General features: G+C 45.2%; 1 protein-coding gene across 2 annotated transcripts; it reads left to right on the forward strand.

The window, feature by feature from the left end:
* The first annotated feature begins 1,474 nt into the window (after positions 1–1,474).
* On the forward strand, positions 1,475–25,477 carry KCNG3 (potassium voltage-gated channel modifier subfamily G member 3). 2 transcript variants are annotated; one of them, XM_029232630.1, is made up of 2 exons: positions 1,475–2,754; positions 24,799–25,477. In XM_029232630.1, the coding sequence occupies exons 1-2, from the start codon at positions 2,090–2,092 to the stop codon at positions 25,442–25,444; spliced, it is 1,311 nt and encodes a 436-aa protein (XP_029088463.1). In that variant the 5' UTR covers positions 1,475–2,089; the 3' UTR covers positions 25,445–25,477. The 2 variants fall into 2 exon arrangements, with proteins under 2 accessions (XP_029088463.1, XP_029088464.1); XM_029232631.1 differs by having other exon boundaries at positions 2,090–2,721; positions 24,799–25,444.

The raw sequence follows: 25,477 nt of genomic DNA on the forward strand, positions 1-25,477 counted from the left end.
CTAGGGAAAAACAACTTATAGAGATTTTCATTCTTTAAGAAATCACCCAACAAGGAAATATATTCAATATCTTGAAAAAACCTTTAATGGAAAATAATCTGAAAAAATTATAGACATATCATCTATCTATATCTATATATAACTGAATCACTTTGCTGTAACTTGGAACATTGTAAATCAACTTTACTTCAGTTAAAAGGAAAAAAGCACACAAAAAAATCACCCAGAGTGATTTTACTTTGTGAGGAGACAGCACTTCAATTTTTAGGTGTATGCTTTTTCGCTAGGAATCCACATTAGAATCAGAGCAAAACGACTCTTGATGGTGACCTCTAGTGGGCAGGGGACAATCCTACGAAATTATGAAAAGTGAAGGGCAAAGTAAAACCTCTCTCAAGGAACCAGCTGGGTTTACTCTGAGGTCAGAAGACCGCATCCACTCCATCCCACCCCACTCTTATTTTTTATTCCAGTACTTGTTTTACATTTAACATAGCTTGCCTTACAACTCACCTGTTTCGCCTCTGGCGGGTACTGCGCGGGCAGGGCTGCCTGTATCGGGTGCCGTGTGAATTGCTGGGAGCAATTTAAAATAATCCCTGCCAAATGGAGCCCACTCCCAGAGCATCGAGCAGTGCCCAGGGCAATTCGCTCTGCAGAGCCTTAAAGGGCTCTTCAAGCTCCGAGGGCCGGTGCTGCAGCCGACTTGGAGGTGCATGGGGGAAATCAAGACATTATGAAAAGGAGGAGGCAGACGAAGGCAATGCGAAATTCTGTTCTTGCCGGTGGCAAGGCAATTCTCCCCAGACTTTCACGCCACTCCGCAGGAAGCGTCACGAGAGGGTCCAGCGGCGCTACACTTCGGCGCTCTTTTAGGACCCGCGCCCCAGAAAGCGGGGGCTGGAGCCGCTCCCCTCCGAGACAGGGCAGGCGGGAAGGCGGCACCGAGACTGGGTGCTGGGATGTGTGGCCGCCTTCGGAGCACGCGGTACGTAAGTCTCCGCGCCGGGAGAGGAAGAACAAAGTCGGCAAGAAAAGAATTGCTGGGGTGCCTTGTCTGAGAAATCCTTTGGGGCGGTCTCAGAAACCGAGCTGGGCTCCGAATAGCTTCTGAAAAAGCTCTCCCAACGCCGTCTGTCCCCGCCCCTCATATCCCGCACCCCAGTCCTCACTCCTCCTTACCTTCCTGTCGCCTCCCTTTGGGGGCCGTTAAAAGGGCCCTTGGAGACTCCCCAAGTCATCCCGATGGTCCGGGGCGGGACGCCGGCGCCGAGACCCCGGCCGCGGGGCTTTGCTACCCCTTCCACCCGGGGCTCCAGGCTCGGCGCATCCCTGCTCCGCAGACCCCTCCTGGCCACTGGGGGCGGGAGCGGAGGGGGAGGACGGCGTCACGAGGCGGGGAGCCCGAGGTCCAGGGAGGGGCGCCGGGGAATCCCAGCCCGAGCGAGGTGAGGGCGCGGATGGGAAGAGGAGGGCGGCGCGTGGAGGGAGGTGAGCAGAGCGGAGCCAGGAGGCAAGGAGGGGGAACCGCGAGGAGGCCCCGCCCCCGCCTCTCGGAGCCGGCTCTTCGCCGCCTCCGAGCCCGCTCACTTTACCTCTTGCCTCTGGACGGTGGCGGGGCGCTAGCTGGAGCCGCGGCCGGAGGGAGCGCCAGGGACCCGGAGACATCCAGCGCCAGCGCCTCCTCTCGGCACGCACGCCCCCCAGGGGGGAAAGCGCCGCCGCCTTGAAAGGGCACCCCGGCCTCGGAGGGGGCATCCCTCAGACGCGAGGGGCGGCGGCGCTGGCAGCTTCGTTCTCGGCCCGTGGGGCGCAGCGCTGGCGCCAGAGGGGACTCCCCGGCCACCTACAGGTACTGCCGTGCTGAGGGAGCGTCGCTAGCAGCCACGCCGGACTGCCAAAGAGGCTAGAGCCGAGGGGCTCCCGGGCCAGCGAAGGGCAGCAGCGGAGCACGGAGGGAGAGCCGGCGGGACAGCCTGCGGGGCCCGACGGCGCGCTCCCCGGTCGGCCAACGGCAGGCAGGCCCCGCGCGGCGGCCGGGGGGGCGGCGGCGGCGCCGTCGGGCTTCGGGGCCTCTGGGCTGCCAGCCATGACCTACAGGCGCAGCGGGGCGGCCTCGGTGGTGCTGAACGTGGGCGGCGCCCGGTACTCGCTGTCCCGGGAGCTACTGAAGGACTTCCCGCTGCGCCGCGTGAGCCGGCTGCACGGCTGTCGCTCGGAGCGCGACGTGCTCGAGGTGTGCGACGACTACGACCGCGAGCGCAACGAGTACTTCTTTGACCGGCACTCGGAGGCCTTCGGCTTCATTCTGCTATACGTGCGCGGCCACGGCAAGCTGCGCTTCGCGCCGCGGATGTGCGAGCTCTCCTTCTACAATGAGATGATCTACTGGGGCCTGGAGGGCGCGCACCTCGAGTACTGCTGCCAGCGCCGCCTCGACGACCGCATGTCCGACACCTACACCTTCTACACGGCCGAAGAGCCGGGCGCGCTGGGCCGCGACGAGGCGCGACCCGGCGGTGCCGAGGTGGCCCCCTCCCGGCGCTGGCTGGAGCGCATGCGGCGGACCTTCGAGGAGCCCACGTCGTCCCTGGCCGCGCAGATCCTGGCCAGCGTGTCGGTGGTGTTCGTGATCGTGTCCATGGTGGTGCTGTGCGCCAGCACACTGCCCGACTGGCGCGCCGCGGCGGCCGACAACCGCAGCCTGGATGACCGGAGCAGGTACTCCGCCGGCCCTGGGAGGGAGCCCTCCGGGTAGGACGCACTGCTTCTTTGCCCGTCCTGTCCGTCCTGTCGAGTCTGTCCGTCCCGTCCGTCGGTCCAGTCTCCGTCCTGTTTGCCTCCGGGAGGCCAAGCCAGGCCGGGTTCTGGGCCGAGCGCGGCCACAGGCGCGGCGAGCCAAGGGGTGGGTTGGTCCTCACTACCCCTCACCCCACCCCGCTTTCCCCAGCTCTAGCCGGCTCTGGTACGCCCACTAGACGCCCCTCCTGAGGGCGAATCGCCAGCCTTGGGGAGACGCAGATAGAGATGAACAAGCCTCCCATGTTTGTAGTTTACTTTTGAGCAAATTAGCAACCGGTTAATTAGATTTCTCTAAACTTTTATCGTTAGTATTCAACAATTTAACCTTGGACTAAGAGCAGTTTGAATTATTTGCCAATTTCTGACGGTGTTTGAAAAGATGAAGTCTTGTTATCATGGTGTGGTCTGCTGTACACTGCCCACACACTCTATATACTCTGCATAACATTAGTTGTAATGGAATTTTTATAAAGGAGACTAATTTAGCGATAGACTCTAAATAATGGTTGTCCGTGCCCTTTTCCTCTTCTTTTCCTACCAAGTATGGAGTTAGCAAAGCACCTGTCCACCGTTTGTTACCAAAGATTCACACTGTAACTTCCGGAAGATCTTCAGGCTGGGGAGGGAAAAAACCATGGGAAACTGCCCCTAAGTTCAGAAACAGTATCCAGTATTTAATGGTTTTTCTTTTCACTTTAGTAGGATGAAAGGAAAATATTTTGATCTTTCTTTTGATAGTGCTTACCTTTCAATAGTGATAGCATACTTCTGTTTTTAGTACTAGTGAGTTTATTTTGCATATTTGGTGGGAGGAATAAACAGTAAAGTTGGGCTTTCAAGGGAGACAGCCTCTTTGGGCACAAACACAAAATTGTATCATGTGTTTTACCTTGGATCCTCTTTTAAGATTCACTCTCCATTCATTTTAAAAATTTGGTTGCTTGCCTGGTAATCTTTTCCTGATAGACATGTGCATGGTTCCACTGGTGCTATGTGCGTTGATACTGGAGTGGATTACTTCCACATAATATTCTTCCTTTGGAGAGTAAAGATTTTTATTTAAATTTAGGAAGTAAATAAACTATCTGGGACCATGGAGTCCATTACTGATATGCTATCTTGACATGAAATCTAAGACACATGCTTTGAAAGGAAATTAATTAGAAAACTCATTTTGTTTAATGTATTAGTTTCTGAGTTTTCAATTTACAGATAAGAATTACTTATTTGGTACTCCATCAGTACAATGAAATTAATTTATGTACTTATGAAAGAAATGAGAGACATGAATAATAATTTTAGGGGGAAAGAGAGAAAGAAACCAAAAAGGGAAGAGACAGATGGAAAAGAGGAAGACTGCAAAAGAAGTGAAGGAAGAAGATAAATGTTTAATTTGTGTATATGTATTTTATGTATGTATATAATTATTCACGTCAGAACTGTTTCCTAGATACGCAGATATTTCAGGCAGAGACATGTTTTTCTTGGCTTAATGGCCCAGTTTTAAGCTTCACTCTGAGTGTAGGTATATGAAAACCATTATCTGTAATCCCAAACAGATAAACTGAGGGATGACTGAATGACTTGAGGAGGCTGCACATTACAGAGGGAGCCTCCCACAGGCCCCCTCCAACAGACAACTAAGGTGGTACTTTGAGAATAGTGTCTCAAACCCTGTTTGCTTGTGGTTGCTGAAATTAGTCTTCCTAAAACATCTTTCTGAGCATATTCTGATCATCTCCCAAATGAAGTCGGGACTTCTCTCTTGGCCTTCAAGGCTCTTTACCTTTGGTTTGTTTTGTTTTGTCTTGTTTTGTTTAGCCGTGCTGCGTGGCTTATAGGATTTTTAGTTCCCCGACCAGGGATCGAATACTGGCCCTTGGCAGTGAGAGTGTGGAGTCCTAACCACTGGACGCCAGGGAATTCCCCAAGGCTTTTAAAAATTTTTTTATTTATTTAATTTATTTATTTTTGGCTGCATTGGGTCTACATTGCTGCACTCAGGCTTTCTCTAGCTGCGGCCAGCGGGGTTTACTCTTTTTTTGTGGTGCGCGGTCTTCTCATTGCGGCGGCTTCTGTTGTTGCGGAGCACGGGCTCTAGGCATGCAGGCTTCAGTAGTTGTGGCTTGTGGGCTCAGTAGTTGTGGCTTGCGGACTCTAGAGCACAGGCTCAGCAGTTGTGGCGCCCAGGCTTAGTTGCTCCGTGGCATGTGGACCAGGGCTCGAACCCGTGTCCCCTGCATTGGCAGGCAGATTCTTAACCACTGGGCCACCAGGGAAGTCCCTCCCCAAGGCTTTTTGCCCGTTAACCACAATCTGCCTTTGTTGACTTACCCACTGTAATTTGCAAGCGTCTTTTGAGTATCCGCTGTGTTCAAGGTACTCTCGGTATTCCAAATATTGTAACATTTTTGGGTGAGAAAACCGTGTCAAGCTGGCAACTGATGTAGGAATCAGAGGCACAGTTGATCAACAATTGGGTTGAGTTGTTCTGGGAAGGTCTCAAGGTGGGAGAGGATGGAAACAAGCTGCCTTTGGAAGGTTGCAGAGGTTGTGCACTGCCCAACACTGGCAGGTGGTATCATTTATGTAAACTACAGTGTTTGAAACCTGTACAACCATGTGTACCCCACCTGGGAACAAAATACGGAGATTTTCCGGGTAATAGGAACATCTAGGGCCTAGGCATGACATTTGTATATTACGTTTAGGGAGTGTGAGTCCAGTGATGGAGTGAGAGATGGAGACAGGGCAATGTTAGAAGGCCTGGAATGAGAGGGAGAATAATTTTATTTTGCAGGCAGTGGTTAGCTGTTGGCAGGTTTGGGGTGAGTGGATCATGAGTATAAAGTAACAAATGTCATGAGTTGTACACCATAAATTGGAGATGGTGGAGACTGGAAATAGGAGCATTAATTTGGAGATTTTTGCAGAGGGAGGGAATGAGAGCTTGGATTGCTTTGAGGTTGGTGAGAATGGAGATGAAATGACAACTCTGGGAGATAGTAGGAAGAATCAAAATAAATCCAGGGCATTGGAAGGATACAGGCTCAGGGACTGAGTAAGTGGATTTCCAGGAGCTAGGAGCACTCCCTGCCACCTGCAGGCTCCATTTGTCCAGACCAGCCTGTTCACTTGTTTCTGAACCACCTGGATGTCCCTTACTGTGCAGTCAGTCCCTTGCCTATTGAAATTAGATCATCCATCAAGCCCAACTCTGATTCTGTTTCCCTTTTGAAGCGTTTCCTGACTACCCTAGTAGATGTGATATTTCCTCCTGAGTTTCTTGAGAGACTGCTTACTTGTGTGACTCATTTGGCAGCTGTAATATCCTTCCTAGCATGGTGGTTATTTTTTTATATAACCATGTCTTAGCCACCAAACTAGATGAGATGAAAAGCCCTAGAAGGCATCTAAATTCTCTTATATTGTACTATTTATTATGATAGCATCTTTTAGAAAAAACTATTATTCAGGCACGATAAATATCTATTGTTTATCTTACATTTCAAAATATAACCTTCCAGGAATGTATCTTCTCTTGCGTAGATTGAAGAGCTCTGTGGGTTAAGGCTGAGGCATTCAGGTGCTGGAACTCTTAGTTGAGGAGAATGGGGTCCTGTGCTAGGATGAGAAAAAAGCCTGTTAAGTCAGGGAGTCATTATTTATCAAGTACTTACTGTGCAAAAGGAATAAAGATAAGAATATATGGTTTGGGCACTTCCCTGGCGGTCCAGTGGTTAAGACCTGACCCTTTCACTGCCAGGGTGGGTTCAATCCCTGGTGGGGAGCTAAGATCCGGGAACTAAGACCCCGTAAACCACTCTGCGCAGCCAAAAAACAACAACAGAAAATCCCAAGAACTGCTCAGTTCTTTTATGCAGCTGCATGACGTTCCATGGTATGAACGTCCTATAATTTCTGGACACTTAACATTGTTTCTTGTCTGTAGGGAATGCTGTAGTGAATATCCTTGTACATGTACATAATTTTGCTTTCATGAAAGTATATCCATAGGATAAATGCCTGAAAGTAAGTCATTGGGTCAAAGGACATTTGTACTTGCCTTTTAAAAAATTATATATATATAATTTTTAAAATTTTTATTGAAATATAATTGATTTACAATGTTGTGTTAGTTTCAGGTATACAGCAAAGTGATTCAGTAACATATATATGTATTCTTTTTTAGATTCTTTTCCTTTATAGTTATTACAAGATACTGAATATAGTTCCTAATGCTACAGTAGGTCCTTGCTGGTTATCTACTCCATATTTTGTACTTGTCATTTTCATAGATAATTCCAAATTGCTCTGCAAAAAGTTGTATCAATTTATACTCCCACCAGCAGTGTGTGAGAGACCATGTTTTTTCATACTCTACAAAGCGTTATTACACTTTTGATTTTTTTTTTTTAGTTATTTCTGAGATACATATTTTAAAGTAATAACTAGAAGTATGACTTATAACATACCTATACTTTTGATTTTTTATCATGCTGGAAGGTGAAAAATGGTGTCTAGTAGTTTTAATTTATTTTTGCCTTGAGTAAAAATGTGCATCTTTACATATATTTAGGACTCACTTATTTTACTTTTCAGTGAGCTGTGTAAATTTTGGCGATGACTTTCTTAGTTGGCGATTTTTAGAAAGAATTAAGAAATTAGCTCTTTGTTAATGACATGAGTTGCAAATATTTTGTTCTCTAATTTAGGACCCCATTCAAAGAAAACTACAGGGACTTCCCTCGAGGCACAGTGGTTAAGCATCCGCCTGCCAATGCGGGGGACACGGGTTCGAGCCCTGGTCTGGGAAGATCCCACATGCCGCAGAGCAACTAAGCACGTGTGCCACAACTACTAAGCCTGCACTCTAGAGCCTGCGAGCCACAGCTACTGAGCCCAAGTGCCACAACTACTGAAGCCCGCATGCCTAGAGCCCGTGCTCCACAACAAGAGAAGCCACTGCCATGAGAAGCCCCTGCTCACTGCAACTAGAGAATGCCTGCGCACAGAAACGAAGACCCAATGCAGCCAAAAATAAAAATTAAAAAAAAAAAAAAAAAAAAAAGCCTCTGTGCTCCCAATGCAGGGGGCTTGGGTTTAAAAAAATAATAAATAAATAAATAAATAAAAATAAAACATGGACCAGATATAAATAAGTTGTGCCTTTTACTTTTTGGTCCCTCAGTTTTCTCAGCAGCAGTGTTCTTTTTTTTTTAAACTTTTAAAAATTAATTAGTTAATTAATTTTATTTTTGGCTGTGTTGGGTCTTGCGGCACGCGGGCTTTCTCTAGTTGCGGCGAGCAGGGGCTACTCTTTGTTGTGGTGCATGGGCATCTCACTGCGGTGGCTTCTCTTGTTGTGGAGCATGGGCTAGGTGTGTGGGCTTCAGTAGTTGCAGCGGGTGGGCTCAATTGTTGTGGCTCACAGGCTCTAGACCGCAGGCTCAGTAGTTGTGGCGCACGGCCTTAGTTGCTCCGCGGCATGTAGGATCTTCCCGGACCAGGACTTGAACCCATGTCCCCTGCATTGGCAGGTAGATTCTTAACCACTGCACCACCAGGGAAGCCCAGCAGTGTTCTCTTTTGAGTTTTAAATCTCTTTAGCATGCAAAGCCTTGCTGTAATTTTAATCTGTTCTTTAGAAATTATTTCTAAAAGTTGCTTTGTGTTGTGAGACTTTGAGATGTAAAGATATTTAAATTTCTTTAGGTGTTATTTTAAGCCCAAGTTTAAAAAATGAAATAAAAATGAAACAGCAGGTGATAGAAATTTAAAACTCAACTGTATTATTTCTATTGCCTTTTAGGTCAATATTATATAAATTCAATAGGTTTTTTAAAGTACTTTAAAAATAAAAAGCAATATTTGAAACTGAAAGTCTCAGTGCTTTTACTTTGCAGATAAGGTGGATATTTTCAGAAACCAGTAATTAATAGATCTCTGATAGGATTGAACATAACCCAGAACCTCAGTTAAAGTCTTTTCTTTCACAGTGGACTGTTTCTTTTAATATGTGTACAGGGTTTTTCTATCTGCTGCCAATTTTAGAATTCAGTGGAAACTTCCTTTTGTTAATACCTTTTCTTTAATCAAAGTGCTTTTTTTTCTCCCTTTTGGTAAGCAAGTTATTTTAAACATTATTCTTTTTTTTTTTCAAATGAAAACTTTGCTCATTGGAAAAAAGTACGGTTCTAAGTGTTACAGAGTGAAGAGTAAACATGCCTCTTTCTCCTGCATCCTATTACCCAGTTTCTGAGTATTCTTCCAGAAATTTTCTTTGCATATATACAAATATACACACTACATATATATGAGTGTATATATGTGTATATCCACTATCCACATAATTATATATGCATATTATACAGATGTCTCTTATTTATTTATATATTTATTTATTTATTTAACTGCACCGGGTCTTTGTTGCAGCAGGTGGGCTCCTTAGTTGTGGCATGCAAACTCTTAGTTGCAGCATGCATGTGGGATCTAGTTCCCTGACCAGGGATCAAACCTGGGCCCCCTGCATTGGGAGCATGGAGTCTTATCCATGCATCACCAGGGAAGTCACTACAGGTGTCTTTTAATTTTTTTAATAAATTTATTTATTTTTTGGCTGCGTTGGGTCTTTGTTGCTGCGCATGGGCTTTCTTTGGTTGCAGCAAGCGGGGGCTACTCTTTGTTGCAGTGTGCAGGCTTCTCATTGTAGTGGCTTCTCTTGTTGTGGACCACGGGCTCTAGGCACATGGGCTTCAGTAGTTGTGGCACACGGGCTCTAGAGTGTAGGCTCAGTAGTTGTGTCGCATGGGCTTAGTTGCTCTGCGGCATGTGGGATCTTCCCGGGCCAGGGCTTGAACCCATGTCCTCTGCATTGACAGGTGGATTCTTTTTTTTTTTTTTTGCCGTACGCGGGCCTCTCACTGCCATGGCCTCTCCCGTTGCGTAGCGCAGGCCCAGCGGCCATGGCTCACGGGCCCAGCCGCTCCGCTGCATGTGGGATCTTCCCAGACCGGGGCACAAACCCATGTCCCCTGCATCGGCAGGCAGACTCTCAACCACTGCACCACCAGGGAAGCCCCCTTACAGGTGTCTTTTAAATTTATAACTGGGATCATTCTATAATCTTGTTTAGCAATTTGCTTTTTTCACTTAACATCTAGGAACTCTTTCCACATCAGTTAATATAAATCTTCCTCCTTCTTTTTAAAATTTGTGTATTATTCCATTGTATAGATGGGCCACAGTTCATTTACAAGTGTCTGTCCTATCAATTATAGTAATGGCTGTAATAGTATTTATTGAATACTTATAATGTGCTAGTCACTTGTTAAAGTTTTACAATTATTTTATCATCTAAGCCTCATAATAATCCTACAAGGTAGCACCATTGTTATCCCCATTTTATGACTGAGATTTAGATAGATTAAGTAGCATGTCAGACTCACATAGTGGTTAAGTCGTGACCTGGCATTTGATTCCCAGGTCCCTGCTCTACTCTGCTGTGGAATGGTTAGCTCGACTGTAGTTTTTCAAAAATGCAAACAGGAGTGTAGAACACAGTCTTTTCCATGTTTCTTTGCAAATTGGTATAAGTGCATATGTTGGATAAATTCCAAAGTGGAAAAATAGCTGGGGACTTCCCTGGTGGTGCAGTGGTTAAGAATCCGCCTGCCAACGCAGGGGACATGGGTTTGATCCCCGGTCCGGGAAGATCCCACATGCTGCGGAGCAACTAAGCCCGTGAGCCATAACTACTGAAGCCCGCATGCCACAACTACTGAAGCCCACATGCCTAGAGCCCCATGATCCTCAACAAGAGAAGCCACTGCAATGAGAAGCCTGCGCACCACAACGAAAGAGTAGCCCCCGCTCGCTGCAACTAGAGAAAGCCTGCGCGCAGGAACGAAGACCCAACGCAACTCAAAATAAATAAATAAATTTATAAACAAACAAACAAAAAAAAGACTTATACAATGGGCTTTTAAAACAAATTGTCCCTATTTCTCATTTAATCTGTATAATTTATTTAAATGGTGGATGTTGGTGCTTTAACATTTCTACAGCAAATGCTGTAAAGAATCATTTTTAACTTACGAGACTATTGAAAATAAAGCAAAATTTAAGCATTTTTTAAAAATGTGATTTCTTTATGCCAATCAAAATTTGTTTTCTTTGAATACAATTACCAGAAACTTAAAAAGCAGAACAAATCAATCTGTGAAATAAAGGAAATACATGTCTTACGAAGGCAGAAGAGGAAGTTATGCATAAAACCATCATAAAGTCTTTCAGGCATGTAAAAAAGTATAGATTATAGTACATCGAGCGCCTGTATACCTACCACCCATCTTAAGAAATAAAACATAAAAAGTACAGTTGAAGTCTACTAGGTGCCTTTTCCCCATTGAAATCACTTCCTTTTCCACAGATATAGCCACTTTCCTGACTTTGGTGTTATTATTTTATGCATTTAAAAACACTTTTAGGGACTTCCCTGGCAGTCCAGCGCTTAAGACTCTGTGCCCGCAATGCAAGGGGTGTGGGTTTGATCTCTGATCGGGGAACTAAGATCCTGCATGCACAGAGCGCAGCCAAAACAAACGAACAAACAAACACACACTTTTTAAAAAATTAATTTATTTTTTGGCTGCTTTGGGTCTTCATTGCTGCATGGGAGCTTTCTCTAGTTGCAGCGAGCGGGGGCTACTCTTCATTGCGGTGTGCGGGCTTCTCATTGCAGTGGCTTCCCTTGTTGCAGAGCATGGGCTATAGGGGCACGGGCTTCAGCAGTTGTGGCACGCGGGCTCAGTAGTTGTGGCTCGCGGGATATAGAGCGCAGGCTCAGTAGTTGTAGCACACAGGGCTAGTTGCTCCGTGGCATGTGGGATCTTCCTGGGCCAGGGCTTGAACCCGTGTCCCCTGCATTGACAGGTGGATTCTTAACCACTGCACCACCAGGGAAGCCCACACTTTTTTTTTTACGGGAAGCGCGTTTTAATCATTGCTTATAATTGGAATTAACGTAAACATGACAATTCTGAGTACAGCTACAAAAAAGTTCCTTAAGATAGTATGGATTCCCTGAAGAGAGATTTCTAATAGAGAAACCTGTCAGTAATCCAGGAAAGGAGGGACATACAGAATGTTCTGCCCCACAGTCTTCCAGGCTCATCCCAGAGCAAGGTGGGGCCCAGGGGAGGAGTCCAGACAGGCATAACGAGCCCTCCACTGGGATGACCCAGGCCCCAGGCCAGGGCATGTGTTGAAGGGGCGATGTGGGCCAGGCAGAAGGCCACGATTCTTCTCGTTGCCGAGTTCCACAGGGCTTCAAGCCTCTACAGGGTTTCCGCAGCTTCGGGGTGTGGGTTGGGAAGCGGCCTGGGCACTTGGAGGTGATCTGGCCGCGTGTTTTTTGGCCTCCGCTGCTGCTGGCATCTCCTGGCTATTCAGGCCCTATTGTGCCCTGCGGTGTTTGTCTTTGGCCTCTTCTTGACTGTCGCCCCATCCTGGATTAGCCACTGGCTCCTGGACGTGCGGGTCTCACCAGTGTTTTTGGCCGCTCTCCACCTGGGGACCGTCTGCATGTCCAGTGCAGGCGTGACGTGGTAGCCCACATGCACAGTAGTGCATGTTCCCGCAGAACTGGGGGCTTTGGCAGGAGGGGCGGCTCAGCGCAGGGAAGTTATCCAGAGCCCAGGCCCAGGCTTGTTCTCAGTTCAGGCCCAGTGGCATGTGGGGCTCTGGATGTGCCCTCCTCCAAGACAGCTATTCCAAGGTGTAGTATGCGGGGGCTTCCATGGCTTCAGCCTCCTCACCAGGCAGGGACGCCTAGCGGGTCTAAGCAAAGGGGTGAATCAAAAACACTTTTAATATATGCTTGTACATACATATGTATTTACACATAAAACATAGCATTGTTTTTGCATTTTTAAAACCGTTTTTAGGGACTTTCCTGGTGGTGCAGTAGTTAAGAATCCACCTGCCAATGCAGGGGACACGGGTTCGAGCCCTGGTCCGGGAAGATCCCACATGCTGCGGAGCAACTAAACCTGTGTGCCACAACTACTGAGCCTGTGCTCTAGAGCCCGTGAGCCACAACTACTGAGCCCACGTGCCACAACTACTGAAGCCCACGTGCCTAGAGCCCGTGCTCTGCAACAAGAGAAGCCACTGCAATGAGAAGCCCGTGCACTGCAATGAAGAGTAGTCCCTGCTTGCTGCAACTAGAGAAAACTTGCATGCAACAACGAAGACCCAACACAGCCCCCAAAAATAATAATAAATGAATAAATAAATAAATTATTTTTTTAAAAAAGAAAAGAATTGGGGGAGGAAAGGACTTGGGATTAGCAGATGTAAGCTATTTTATATAGGATGGATAAACAACAAGGTCCTACTATATAGCACAGGGAATTATATTCAATATCCTGTGATAAACCATAATGGAAAAAAATATTTAAAAAAGGAATGTCAGGGCTTCCCTGGTGGCACAGTGGTTGAGAGTCCGCCTGCCGATGCAGGGGACATGGGTTTGTGCCCCGGTCCGGGAAAATCCCACATGCTGTGGAGTGGCTGGGCCCGTGAGACATGGCCGCTGAGCCTGCGCGTCCAGAGCATGTGCTCTGCAACGGGAGAGGCCACAACAGTGAGAGGCCCGCGTACCGCAAAAAAAAAAAAAAAAAAAAGAATGTCAAAAAATAAAAAAATAAAAAGAGAAAGTAGAAAAAAAAAAAGAAAAGAATTGGTATCAGTTTTTATAAGATGATCATGTCTGAGGAGGATGGTCTCTAGATATCATTTCTTTTTTAAAAAATTCTTTTACTAATGCATTGCCAATGAAATTTAAAAAAGAAGGAGTAGAACCCATCGGGTAGTTGTATATGGATTGGGAACAGATCAATTCTTGCAGTGAGTTGATCTTCTTGCATCAGTATTTAGATGGATTAGTGTCTCTTTGGAGTGGAGGTGAAGGTGCTGGGGGAGATTATTGTACCTGCAGGATGAAGGGCGCCCACCTGGAGTGGAGAACACTGGTGGCCTGGATGGGCAGGTGTTGATGGGTCTGGGTTTCTGTTGCTCTCATCTCTGGGAAGTTTTTTAGTAGTGAGAACCAGAACCGCAGATTTTTGGGTCTCTCCACTTGTTATATGTAGGTTCACCTAGAACATGGTGGTTTACTGAAAACTCATTCCTCAGCATCTGGTGAAGAAAAGCTGCCCTGGTGTCCCCGACTTTGAGAGCATCTGGTAGAGATACACACAGAAATGTGGATGGTTTCTTCAGAGGCAGCCCAGAGCCAAGTTCTCGATTACAGGGTAATGAACACAAACACTGAAGCATGGTGTTGATGAAATTCTTTTCATAATTTGGCTCTGGAGAGATGATTTCTGTCTTTTCATCTGTTAGGAAAATCAAGAGACTGGTTCAGAGCGGCCATCTCTTTTTTGTTTGTTTGTTTTTGTTTTTGCGGTATGCGGGCCTCTCAGTGTTGTGGCCTCTCCCGTTGCGGAGCACATGCTCCGGACGCGCAGGCTCAGCGGCCATGGCTCACGGGCCCAGCCGCTCCGCGGCATGTGGGATCCTCCCGGACCGGGGCACGAACCCATGTCCCCTGCATCGGCAGGCGGACTCCCAACCACTGCACCACCAGGGAATCCTGGCCATCTCTTGTAATAAGATTTTGCTGGGTGGTTTTCTTTTCTTCGCTTGCCTCGAGGCATCTGCCTGGTTCCCTGCGACCCACACATCTCTCCAAGGTCCAGGATGGTGTTGAAGGTCTGCTCGGTCTTGGGCCGTCTGCTCATATCCTTGCAGCTGCAGCTCTTCTTGCCCTTCACAGCCAGCCAGTGGCAGGGTCTTGTTGAAGTCTTCTGCCACCTATCCCCCATTTCATTTCATTTCATTATTTTGTTTAATTTCATTCCCGTCATCTGCCAGTTTGGGCCCTCCATTTCTCTTGCCTGTGTCACAGCCTCCTGATTGTTCGCACCCTCCAGTCAGCCCGTAAACAGCTGCCCGCTGTATATTCCCACAGTACACTTGGCCTCTTCCCAGCTCACAGGCCTGGCAATATGCCCAACACATGGTAACCTCTTAAGAAATGCTTATTCAACAAATGAATCCACCTGTTGCCAAATCTTTAAGGGGTTCCCTTTGCCTTTAAAGCTATAACTTGACTTTGAAAATCTGTCAGCTTTGCCATAAGGCTTCAGTGTTGCCATAAGGCTTCCAGCCATAAATCCTACAATCACGCCTCTCTCCACTGCACATCTCACTTGGCAGCCCAGTGAGGATCCTTGTTCTCTGCGTACTATGCATTCAGTTGTGAGAGTTAAATGAATTAATATGTATACATTTACAGAAAAATGCTTGGTACTTGAGTAAGTACCTAATGTATGTTTTTGTTTATTTTCATTACTGATCTAGAGTACAAGATAAAAATATATGAGTGGTATGGATTTTTTCTTTCTGTAAGGTAATTAAAATACATAAGAAAAAAATCAAGTTTTTTTTTGTTTGTTTGATTCCTGCCTTTTTCCCCCATTGAACTTGTGGAGAAAGCTTTTATAAGGACATGAAAGAGACTGTAGAGAATTTGGTGGACAGTGATGTAGTTTGTTGGAGATTTTTATTACACCATGTATCATCACACTGCATAGGCCTGCTAGAAATGCCTCATACGTTCAAGCCTGAAAGCTTGGGGTAGGAAGGGTGCAACTTTTCTTTTTGTGCTACTCCTGGGGCTGGGCTGGTTGATTCAAGCCACTGACAACTTCATCATGGTGATTGATCTTCTAGTTGGGCATGCGTTTCACTTTTTCTTTAAAATTTTTCTTAATTGGAAAAATAATATGTGCACATGGTAAATCATTTAACAGCACAAAAGGTAATAAAATAGAACGTGAGTTTCCATCCTGCGGTCAGGCTCCCTCCCTAGAGGCAGTAACTGATATTAACAGTTTCTTAAGTATCCTTCCGATATACGCAGACACACACGCACACACACAATTAGAGCATAATATATGTACTGGTCTGCACCTGTAGATCTTGAAGACTGTTTCACATCAAAGCTCAGGAATGCACCTTAACTCTTTTTCGTGGCTACATGGCATAAGGTAGAGTCATAAAATTTCCAATGTCAATTTCATATGGTTCAACCTAATAACTTTAGGAAATACATTTATGTAATCAATCTCCTCTGGATAGATGTTTATATATATTTTTATCCTTGGGTATTACAAACAGTGGATCTCATTGTGCATATTCTTATGTAAATATGCAAGTGTGTTTGTAGGATAAATTCCTAGAGTAGGTGGCTGGGTTTCATGTGCGGTATAAAGCTTGATAGGTTCTGCCAATTGCTCTTTTAAGTGGTTGTACTAGTTTATGCTACAGCCAGCAGTGTGTGAGAATATAGGCAGAATTCTTGGGAGAAGAGAGAATGAAAGGATGGAGCTTTCATTCTTGCCTTCTCTTTGCACTCAGGAAAACACTGACATGATCTCCTTTTGAGTGTGAAGGGAAGACTACAAGCCCAGAGATGGTTTGTAATAATGATAATTATAGACACGATTTATTGAGCACTTACTATTATTTCATATTAATTCATTTAATTCTTAAGACAATCTGAGAGATAGGTCTTACTGTTATTCTCATCATTTAACCATTGAGGAAGATTCAGGAAGAGAGATTAAATAGCTTATTCATGGTTTCACAGCAAGTTACAAGTGGAGAAGGGCTCCTTGCTTCAGGAGCCTCCTATCTTCTCCCCTTCGTTGGACAGTTTCATGTACGTATTTTTATTTTGGGTAAAAAATACATAACATAAAATTTACCATCTTGCAAATCTGAAACTGTGTTAAGAACCAGCAGTACGAAAAATGCTACTCTAACACGTAAACCATGGAGACTAAGAGTTTGACATATTCAATAGTAACAATGAACATTGTCATAAAAATCATTAGCATTTTCAGATGTTCCTTAGTGCTTCAAAGCCCAGTAGATCCGTGTTTTATTACCTGTGCCACTGCAATTTCTTAGTTGTGTGATCTTGGAAAAGATGTTTGACTTTCTAACTTCAGTTTTGTAATCTGTAATATGGAGATATTAGGGGAAATACCCGTTAAACAACAACTTGTCTTCTTCCTCTTCCCTCAGCCCCTGGTAACCACCATTCTATTTTCTGTTTCTCTGAATTTTGACTACTTTAGATAACTCCTATAGGTAGAATCATACAGTCTTTGTCTTTGTGTGTGTGTGTGACTGGGTATCTTTCACTTAGTATAACGTCCTGAAGGTTCATCCATTTATTAGCATGGGGCAGGATTTTCTTCCTTTGTAAAGCTGAATAATATTCCATTGTAAGACTGTGACACATTCTATTTATGGAGTCATTCATTAATGGACATTTGGGTTGCTTCCACCTGTTGGCTGTTGTGAATAGTGTTGCTATGAACACAGGTGTGTAAATATCTCTTTAACACCCTGCTTTTAGTTCTTTTGGATATATAACCAGAAGTGGGATTGCTGGATGATATGGAAGCTCTGTTTTTAATTTTTTTTTTTTTTTGCGATACGCGGGCCTCTCACTGTTGCAGCCTCTCCCGTTGCGGAGCACAGGCTCCGGACGCGCAGGCTCAGCGGCCATGGCTCACGGGCCCAGCCGCTCCGCGGCATGTGGGATCTTCCCGGGCCGGGGCACAAACCCGCCTCCCCTGCATTGGCAGGCGGACTCTCAACCACTGAGCCACCAGGGAAGCCCTGTTTTTAATTTTTTGAGGAACCTCCGTACTGTTTTCCACAGCTGCTGCACTATTTTACAATCCTACCAACAGTACACAGAGATTTTAATTTCACCACGTCCTCATCAATACTTGTTTTCTGCTTTTTGTTTCTAATAGTAGGTGTCCTGATGTGTGTGAGGTGATACCTTCGGATTGGTTTTGATTGCATTTCTCAGATGATTAGTGATGTTGAGCATCTTTTCAAATGCTTGCCGGCCATTTGTATACCATCTTTGAGAAGTGTCTGTGCAAGTCCTTTGCTCATTTTAAAATTGGGTTATTTGATTTTTTTGTTGTTGAGTTGTAGGGGTTCGATATGTATTCTGGATATTAATCCCTTATCAGATATATGATTTGCAAATATTTTCCCCTATTCTGTAGCTTGCCTTTTCACTCTGTTGATTGTGTCTTTTGAGGCACAAAAACTTTTAAGTTCGATGTAGTCCTATTTGTCTATTTTTGTTTTTGTTGTTTGTTCTTTTGGTGTCATAGCCAAGAAATCGTGGCCAAGTCCAATGTCATGAAGCTTTTCCCCTATGTTTTCTTCTAGGAATTTTTAAAAAACTTGTTTTAGGTCTTACATTTAGGCAGTTAATCCATGTTGAGTTAACTTTTGTACTTGGTGTAAGGTAAGGGTCCAACTCAATTCAGCACGATTGTTTGAAAAACAAATTTATTTTTATTTATTTATTTTTGGCTGCACTGGGTCTTGGTTGCTGCGCCTGGGCTTTTTCTAGTTGTGGTGAGCCGGGGACCACCCCTCGCCACGGTGCGCAGGCTTCCCATTGTGGTGGCTTCTCTTGTTACGGAGCACGGGCCATGGCACGTGGGCTCAGCAGTTGTGACTTGCGGTCTCTAGAGAGCAGGCTCAGTAGTTGTGGCACACGGGCTTAGTTGCTCCACGGCGTGTGGGCAGATTTTTTTTTTTTTTTGGCTGCGTTGGGTCTTTGTTGCTGCGCACGGGCCTTTCTGTAGTTGCAGCGAGTGGGGGCTACTCTTCGTGTGGTGCACGGGCTTCTCATTGGGTGGCTTCTTTTGTTGCAGAGCACGGGCTCTAGGCGCACGGGCTTCAGTAGCTGTGGCTCGCGGGCTCTAGAGCGCAGGCTCAGTAGTTGTGGCGTACGGGCTTAGTTGCTCCACGGCATGTGGGATCTTCCCGGACCAGGGATCGAACCCGTGTCCCCTGCATTGGCAGGCAGATTCTTAACCACTGTGCCACCAAGGAAGTCCCCTCAGCACCATTTTTTGATGACAGGCTTCAGTTATCCCTTAAAGCTCCCAGAAGAGCCATTCCAGTCCTTCAAGTTCTGTCAAAGTCACTACGTTGTACTGGACAAAAAGCTGTTGAGCACTTGTATGTCTGATGGGAAGTAAGGGCAGGAGATACAAAGATGAATAAGGCAGGGAACTCTCAGGTGATGTGAATGCTTTATATCTTGATAGGAGTGTCAGTTATAGAGGTTACACATTTGTCAAACCTCAGTGAGTGTGCACGTAAGGTTTGTGCATTCCATTGCATGTAAAGTTCAAATCAAAAGAAAAAAATGAAACAAATATTGAACTCTGGTTAATAATATGCACTCTGAATTTTTTAGATGGAAGTGCACCGATATCTGGATTTATTTTAAAATGCATCCAAGAAAGAAAGGTTAATAGATGGATATAGGGGTGAATAGGTGATAAGCAAGTATATTTAAAATATTAATTAATTTGTTCCATGTGTGAAATTTTTCACAATAAAATGTTGAGTGAAAAAGATGAGAAGCTAGCACCCAGAGGGAGACTGATCTTCACCTCATACAACATAGTTAATGGCTTTTTATGTCCTGTCCTAGTCTTTTTTGCAGGCAGGAGGGGATGGTTAGCACTAAAAGCATTTGTTCTCCTGTGGAGCCTGTTTGTAAACCTCTGAGTCATTGCCAGAAGTGCCTTCTGTCCTGACGGATCAGTTAGGGGAATTAGAATGACTGATGATTGCCAGCAATTTTTGAGCTCCTCCAGTGCCTACGGAAGGGAATACATTTTACATCGTAACTTAGTACACAACTATATGTAACTGAAACAAAAGTTTTATGAAACTATACTTTGATGCACACTAATATTTCTATTTAATTCCCAAAAAAAACCCTCCATCAATTTGGATCCATTAATGGGCTAAGAACCAGCAGTGTGAAAAATGCTGCTCTAATACATCAACCATGGAGACCAAGAGATTGACGTATATAATTTAATATTAACAATGAACATTGTCATAAAAATCATTAGCATTTTCAGATGTTCCTTAGTGCTTCAAAGCCCAATAGATCTGGGTTTCATTAGCTATGCCACTGCAGTTTCTTAGTTGTGTGATCTTAGAAGAGATGTTTTAACTTTTCAGCCTCAGTTTTGTCATCTGTAAAATGGGGATATTAGGGGAAGGACACACTCCATAAAGTTCTTGAAAAGGGTTAAATGAGATGATGTCTACAAAGTGCTTAGCACAGTGCTCAACTGAAAGGCCTCTCTCTCTCTCTCTCTCTCTCTCTCTCTCTCTCTCTCTCTCTCTATATATATATATATATATATATATATGTATATATATATATTTAGCTGTGAATTCATGAGCTTCTATATGTTTGGGCCTCAAAAGAAATCAGAATGGGCTTCAAAGGATTCTGGTATCCTCAGTATCTTCTTCCGTTCTTTTTTTCAGTTTGTTTTTTATAGAAGTAGCCCTCGGAGTGCCCAGTCATTTGCTGTAGTGCTCAGTAAAACACAGCGCTTAAGTTTTCCAGCAGTTGCTGGAGGTGGCACTGGCAAGAGTGCCATTTGGAAACATGGGGAGTTTTGGCAGGCTTAGTGGTGTTTGTTGTTGGAGAATGCCTTGGCATAATCCTGGGTGAAAGAGGGATGCCTGGGGTTTCTCACTTATTCATCTCCTTAGCGTGGAATTCTGGATAAATTGTGTCTGACTTCGGGGGTGGGCAGGAGGAGCCCCGTGGGCCTCATTACAGATGGGTTTACCTCTTTGAAATTCCCTTACTGAGAGATTATTTAGTGTCATTTGGATTTCCTCCTTTTTAATCTGAACAATTTGGCTGCTGGTGGAAGTAATTAGCTGAAAATGTTCTGGTGTTTTTGGCACAATTAAAATTTTTACTCTTCTTGGGCTTCCCTGGTGGCTCAGTGGTTGAGAATCCGCCTGCCAATGCAGGGGACACGGGTTTGATCTCTGGTCCGGGAAGATCCCACATGCCGCGGAGCAGCTAAGCCCGTGCACCACAGCTACTGAGCCTGCGCTCTAGAGCCCGCGAGCCACAACTACTGAAGCGCAGCCAGAAATAAATAAATAAATTTATTTAAAAAATCTTTTGGCTGTGTTGGGCCTTCGTTGCTGCGCGCAGGCTTTCTCTAGTTGTGGAGAGCGGGGGCTACTCTTCGTTGCGGTGCACGGGCTTCTCACTGTGGTGGCTTCTCTTGTTGCGGAGCACAGGCTCTAGGCGCACGGGCTTCAGTAGTCGTGGCGTGGGCTCAGTAGTTGTGGCGCACGGGCTTTGTTGCTCCACGGCATGTGGGATCTTCCCGGACCAGGGCTCGAACCCGTGTCCCCTGCATTGGCAGGCAGATTCTCAATCACTGCACCACCAGGGAAGCCCCTACTCTTCTTAATTTAATAGGATCTTAGGACTTTATTGCTGGGAGAGCCCTTAGAAGATCAGAGTGAGAAGAGCAGCAGGGCTCCCGGCATCAGGTCTAGTGCTCTTGCTCATGTCTGAGAAGAGACAGTACTTTAGCTCGAGAACTGATAAAAACCACAGCCGATCAGAGAACACTATTGCTGTGACTGCTTTGTGCTCTTGCAATCCTTTTTGAGTGTGTATCTTATTACTTACTGAATATACCAGTTTATTACTTAGGATAGCAACCAACTTAGAAATTCTGGTGGCTTAACACAACAAGTATTTATTGGTTGCTCACATACCATGTCCCATGTCCAATCAGAGTCAGGATGGGGAATGTCTGTCTTTCTTTGAACATATACTCAGTGACTTGAGCTGGTAGGGACCCCACCATCTTGGAGCCACTTAGGACACATGCCTTTCAGGTTGCCGTGGCAGGGAAGAGAATTCACACCTACTCTTCCATGCCTCTGCCGAGAACTGTAGTCATTTTGCCCACAGCTCATAGATCAGAACTGGTCATGTGACCTTGCCTAACTGCAAGGGGCTAGAAATATGGGGGAACATATGGAGTATTTGATGAGCATTACCAGGGAGAAGGGATGCCTTTAATATGTTTATTAAAACTGAATATTGAAAAAATGCAGCCTCCTATCTTCTAGATCTACCAAGTTTCATTACCCTCCCAGTTTTCTAAGCCTCCAGGTTCATAGAGGTCATTATGGCAGCAGCTTTTACTGATAGCCTGGTGGGGATAGAGAAGCTGCTGCCAACCACAGAGTAATGGGGTCTCTGTGCAGAACGGCAGGTAATACAATAGAGAAAGAAATAGGGGCAGCTGTGACCTCATCTGCTGACCTTCCTCACTGGGCGGTAGGTTGGATTACTTTCACTGTGGGCTGTATCTTCTTGCTTAGTTTGTGTGTAGGCTGAAGAATAATCCCTCCCTCCCCACAGAAGATATCAGGTCCTAATCCTTGGGAACCAGTGGATATTACCTTATATATCAAACGGGATGTTGCAGATATGATTAAATTAAGAATCTTGAGATGGGGGATTGTCCTGGATTATCGCAGGGGCTCTGCATGCTATCATGTGTATCCTTACAAGGTGGAAGCAGAGGGAGATTTGACATGGTGAGCACAGAGGCAGAGATAGGAGTGATGTGGCCTCAAGCCAAGGAATGCCAACCAGGAGCTGGAAGAGGCAAGGAATGGATTCTCCCCTAGAGCCTCCGAAGGGAGTGGGCCCTACTAACACTTGATTTTGGCCCAGTGATAATGATTTTGCACTTCTGACCTCTGGGTATGTGAAAAAAATAAATTTCTGTTGTCTTAAGCCACGAAGTTTGTGGTAATTTTGTTGTTGTTGTTGTTTTGTTTGTTTGTTTTTGCGGTACACGGGCCTCTCACTGTTGTGGCCTCTCCCGTTGCGGAGCACAGGCTCCGGACACGCAGGCTCAGCGGCCATGGCTCACGGGCCCAGCCGCTCCGCGGCATGTGGGATCCTCCCGGATGGGGGCACGAACCCGTGTCCCCTGCATCGGCAGGCGGACTCTCAACCACTGCGCCACCAGGGAAGCCCTGTGGTAATTTTTTACAGCAGCCACAGGGAGTTAATATACTCAAGTTACCACTTTCTTGTTGGTCAGTGGTTCTTGCCCTTCTGACCAGTGAGGAATTGGGACTGGAGTGAATACTGGGGAACCAAGTGACTGGGGAATAGGGTGAGAGTGAGAATTTTCTTTCTGTACTCTTTTTTTTTTACCTTTGAAATTTAAACCATGTGAATGCACGACCTATTCAAGACATAAACAAATTAATCTCTATGGCCCTAGGAACCTCCATAGTAGGGGAACATGGTTAATTTTATTTATTCATTTCCCTGAGAAGCATCCAGTACAATCTGTGTTCTGTGCCATGCACTTTGGGTACTTCTTTTCAAAATGTTGCCCCACAGACCTTACCATCCCACCTGCTACATTTTCTTCTCTCTCCATCGTACTTCTCATGTTTGGGTCTAGGTCAATAGTAAGACAGAATTATGTGGAGAAAAATGAATGATGGTATAAGGACTGTAACTTTAAATTTGAATTTTAAAATGTAATTTAATTATAATTTTTTAAATGCCATGTTTAAAGCATTTTATTAGTCATGTTTGTACTGTACTGTACGGACATGTACTGTAGCGCATTTTCTTTTCTAAAGCTACTGCATGAAACAACTGAAATAAAAATATTTACAAATAAAAAAGTGTAATTTAATTAAAAATTACCTTAGCATTACCTCTCACTCTGGGTCAGGGCTTCCTAACCACTGTGCTGAGGTTTAATTCCTCAGCTTTGGGGAGTGTGGGGCGAGGCTGGTGGCTTCCACTTCAGGAATGCTACCCCTTGACGCCAGTAGGCTATGTAGGTAATATTCTTTTCAACGTGTGCAGTGACATGGAAGGGTTGGTAAATACTGCTCTAGATTAAATGTGGCCCTATATTTTATTTATTTATTTATTTTGGCTGCGTTGGGTCTTCGTTGCTGCGCACGGGCTTTCTCTAGTTGCGGCGAGCGGGGGCTGCTCTTTGCTGCGGTGTGTGGGCTTCACATTGCGGTGGCTTCTCTTGTTGTGGAGCACGGGCTCTAGGCTCTCAGGCTTCAGTAGTTGTGGCACGCGGGCTCAGTAGTTGGGGCTCACGGGCTTAGTTGCTCCACGGCATGTGGGATCTTCCCGGAGCAGGGCTCAAACCTGTGTCCCCTGCATTGACAGGCGGATTCTTAACCACTGCGCCACCAGGGAAGTCCATGGCCCTATATTTTAAAGATACATGTTGAATCAAAATAGCTATGGAAAACAAACAAACAAACTTGTTGGGTCTTAGTGATTGTTTGGCTCCACTGCAGGATTCCTCAGCCTTTTTTCCACTGTAACGCTTGTGATGAGGGTGGTCATGACCTGGTGCTCTCCTGGTGAGGGCACTGGCATTCCTGCAAAGCCCAAAAGGCAGGCTCAGATTCAGTGTCTCCCACACAAGCCTGTAGGAAAAAAAAAATACAGTAACATTTTCGGAGATGATCTTGAGTTCACTCCTATTTACCAAGAAGTAAATCATTGAAAACTTGGGTGTGTCCACTGTCTGTAGGAACTAAGTCCTTCTGACCTACCTAATAACTTACATCACAGTAGAGAACCACTGTCCTCATGGAATAACATTTCATAGTGTGGCGAGCTGAGTATAAGTTAATTTCAAGCCACCAAGTAAGAGATAGATTTTTTTTTTTAAGTATGAGTGACAACAAGCAAACAAATGTTTTTTTCAGTGCTATTACATGCCATATATAAATAAGAACTTCATCAAGTTCAGTTTTCATCTGTTGATGTATTTGTTGTTCTGTTGCATCCTGGTGGGTCTGATGATGTTGGTAATGCCGTCTGTTCTTTTATGTTTTCTGGAAAGGTAACTAAACGTGTATGTCAGTGTAGTACTATCTGAAGAAATCTAAGAGCTATTAAAATGCTTAAAAATAAAATGATCAATTCTTCTTTTGTTCTCTTGACAGGATAATTGAAGCTATCTGCATAGGTTGGTTCACTGCAGAATGCATTGTGAGGTTCATCGTCTCCAAAAACAAGTGTGAGTTTGTCAAGAGACCCCTGAACATCATTGATTTACTGGCAATCACGCCGTATTACATCTCCGTGTTAATGACAGTATTTACGGGCGAGAACTCTCAACTCCAGAGGGCTGGAGTCACCTTGAGGGTGCTTAGAATGATGAGGATTTTTTGGGTGATTAAGCTTGCCCGTCACTTCATTGGTCTTCAGACACTTGGTTTGACTCTCAAACGATGTTACCGAGAGATGGTTATGTTGCTTGTCTTCATTTGTGTTGCCATGGCAATCTTTAGTGCACTTTCTCAGCTTCTTGAACATGGGTTGGACCTGGAAACATCCAACAAGGACTTCGCCAGCATCCCTGCTGCCTGCTGGTGGGTGATTATCTCTATGACTACAGTTGGCTATGGAGATATGTATCCTATCACAATGCCGGGAAGAATTCTTGGAGGAGTTTGTGTTGTCAGTGGAATCGTTTTATTGGCATTACCTATCACTTTTATCTACCATAGCTTCGTGCAGTGTTATCATGAGCTCAAGTTTAGATCAGCTAGATATAGTAGGAGCCTCTCCGCTGAGTTCCTAAATTAACGCATTGCAAATCAAATCTTGCATACACTTCAT

This window comes from Monodon monoceros, unplaced genomic scaffold (assembly GCF_005190385.1).
Source record: "Monodon monoceros isolate NGI ecotype Baffin Bay Population unplaced genomic scaffold, NGI_Narwhal_1 Super_Scaffold_19, whole genome shotgun sequence".
Taxonomy (NCBI): domain Eukaryota; kingdom Metazoa; phylum Chordata; class Mammalia; order Artiodactyla; family Monodontidae; genus Monodon; species Monodon monoceros.

Excerpts from the sequence above, each read along its gene's own strand:
- KCNG3 (XM_029232630.1), top strand. The coding sequence starts at position 2,090 with ATGACCTACAGGCGCAGCGGGGCGGCCTCGGTGGTGCTGAACGTGGGC. Across the intron at positions 2,755-24,798 it reads CCTGGGAGGGAGCCCTCCGG|GATAATTGAAGCTATCTGCA; the intron begins GTAGGACGCACT and ends TTCTCTTGACAG.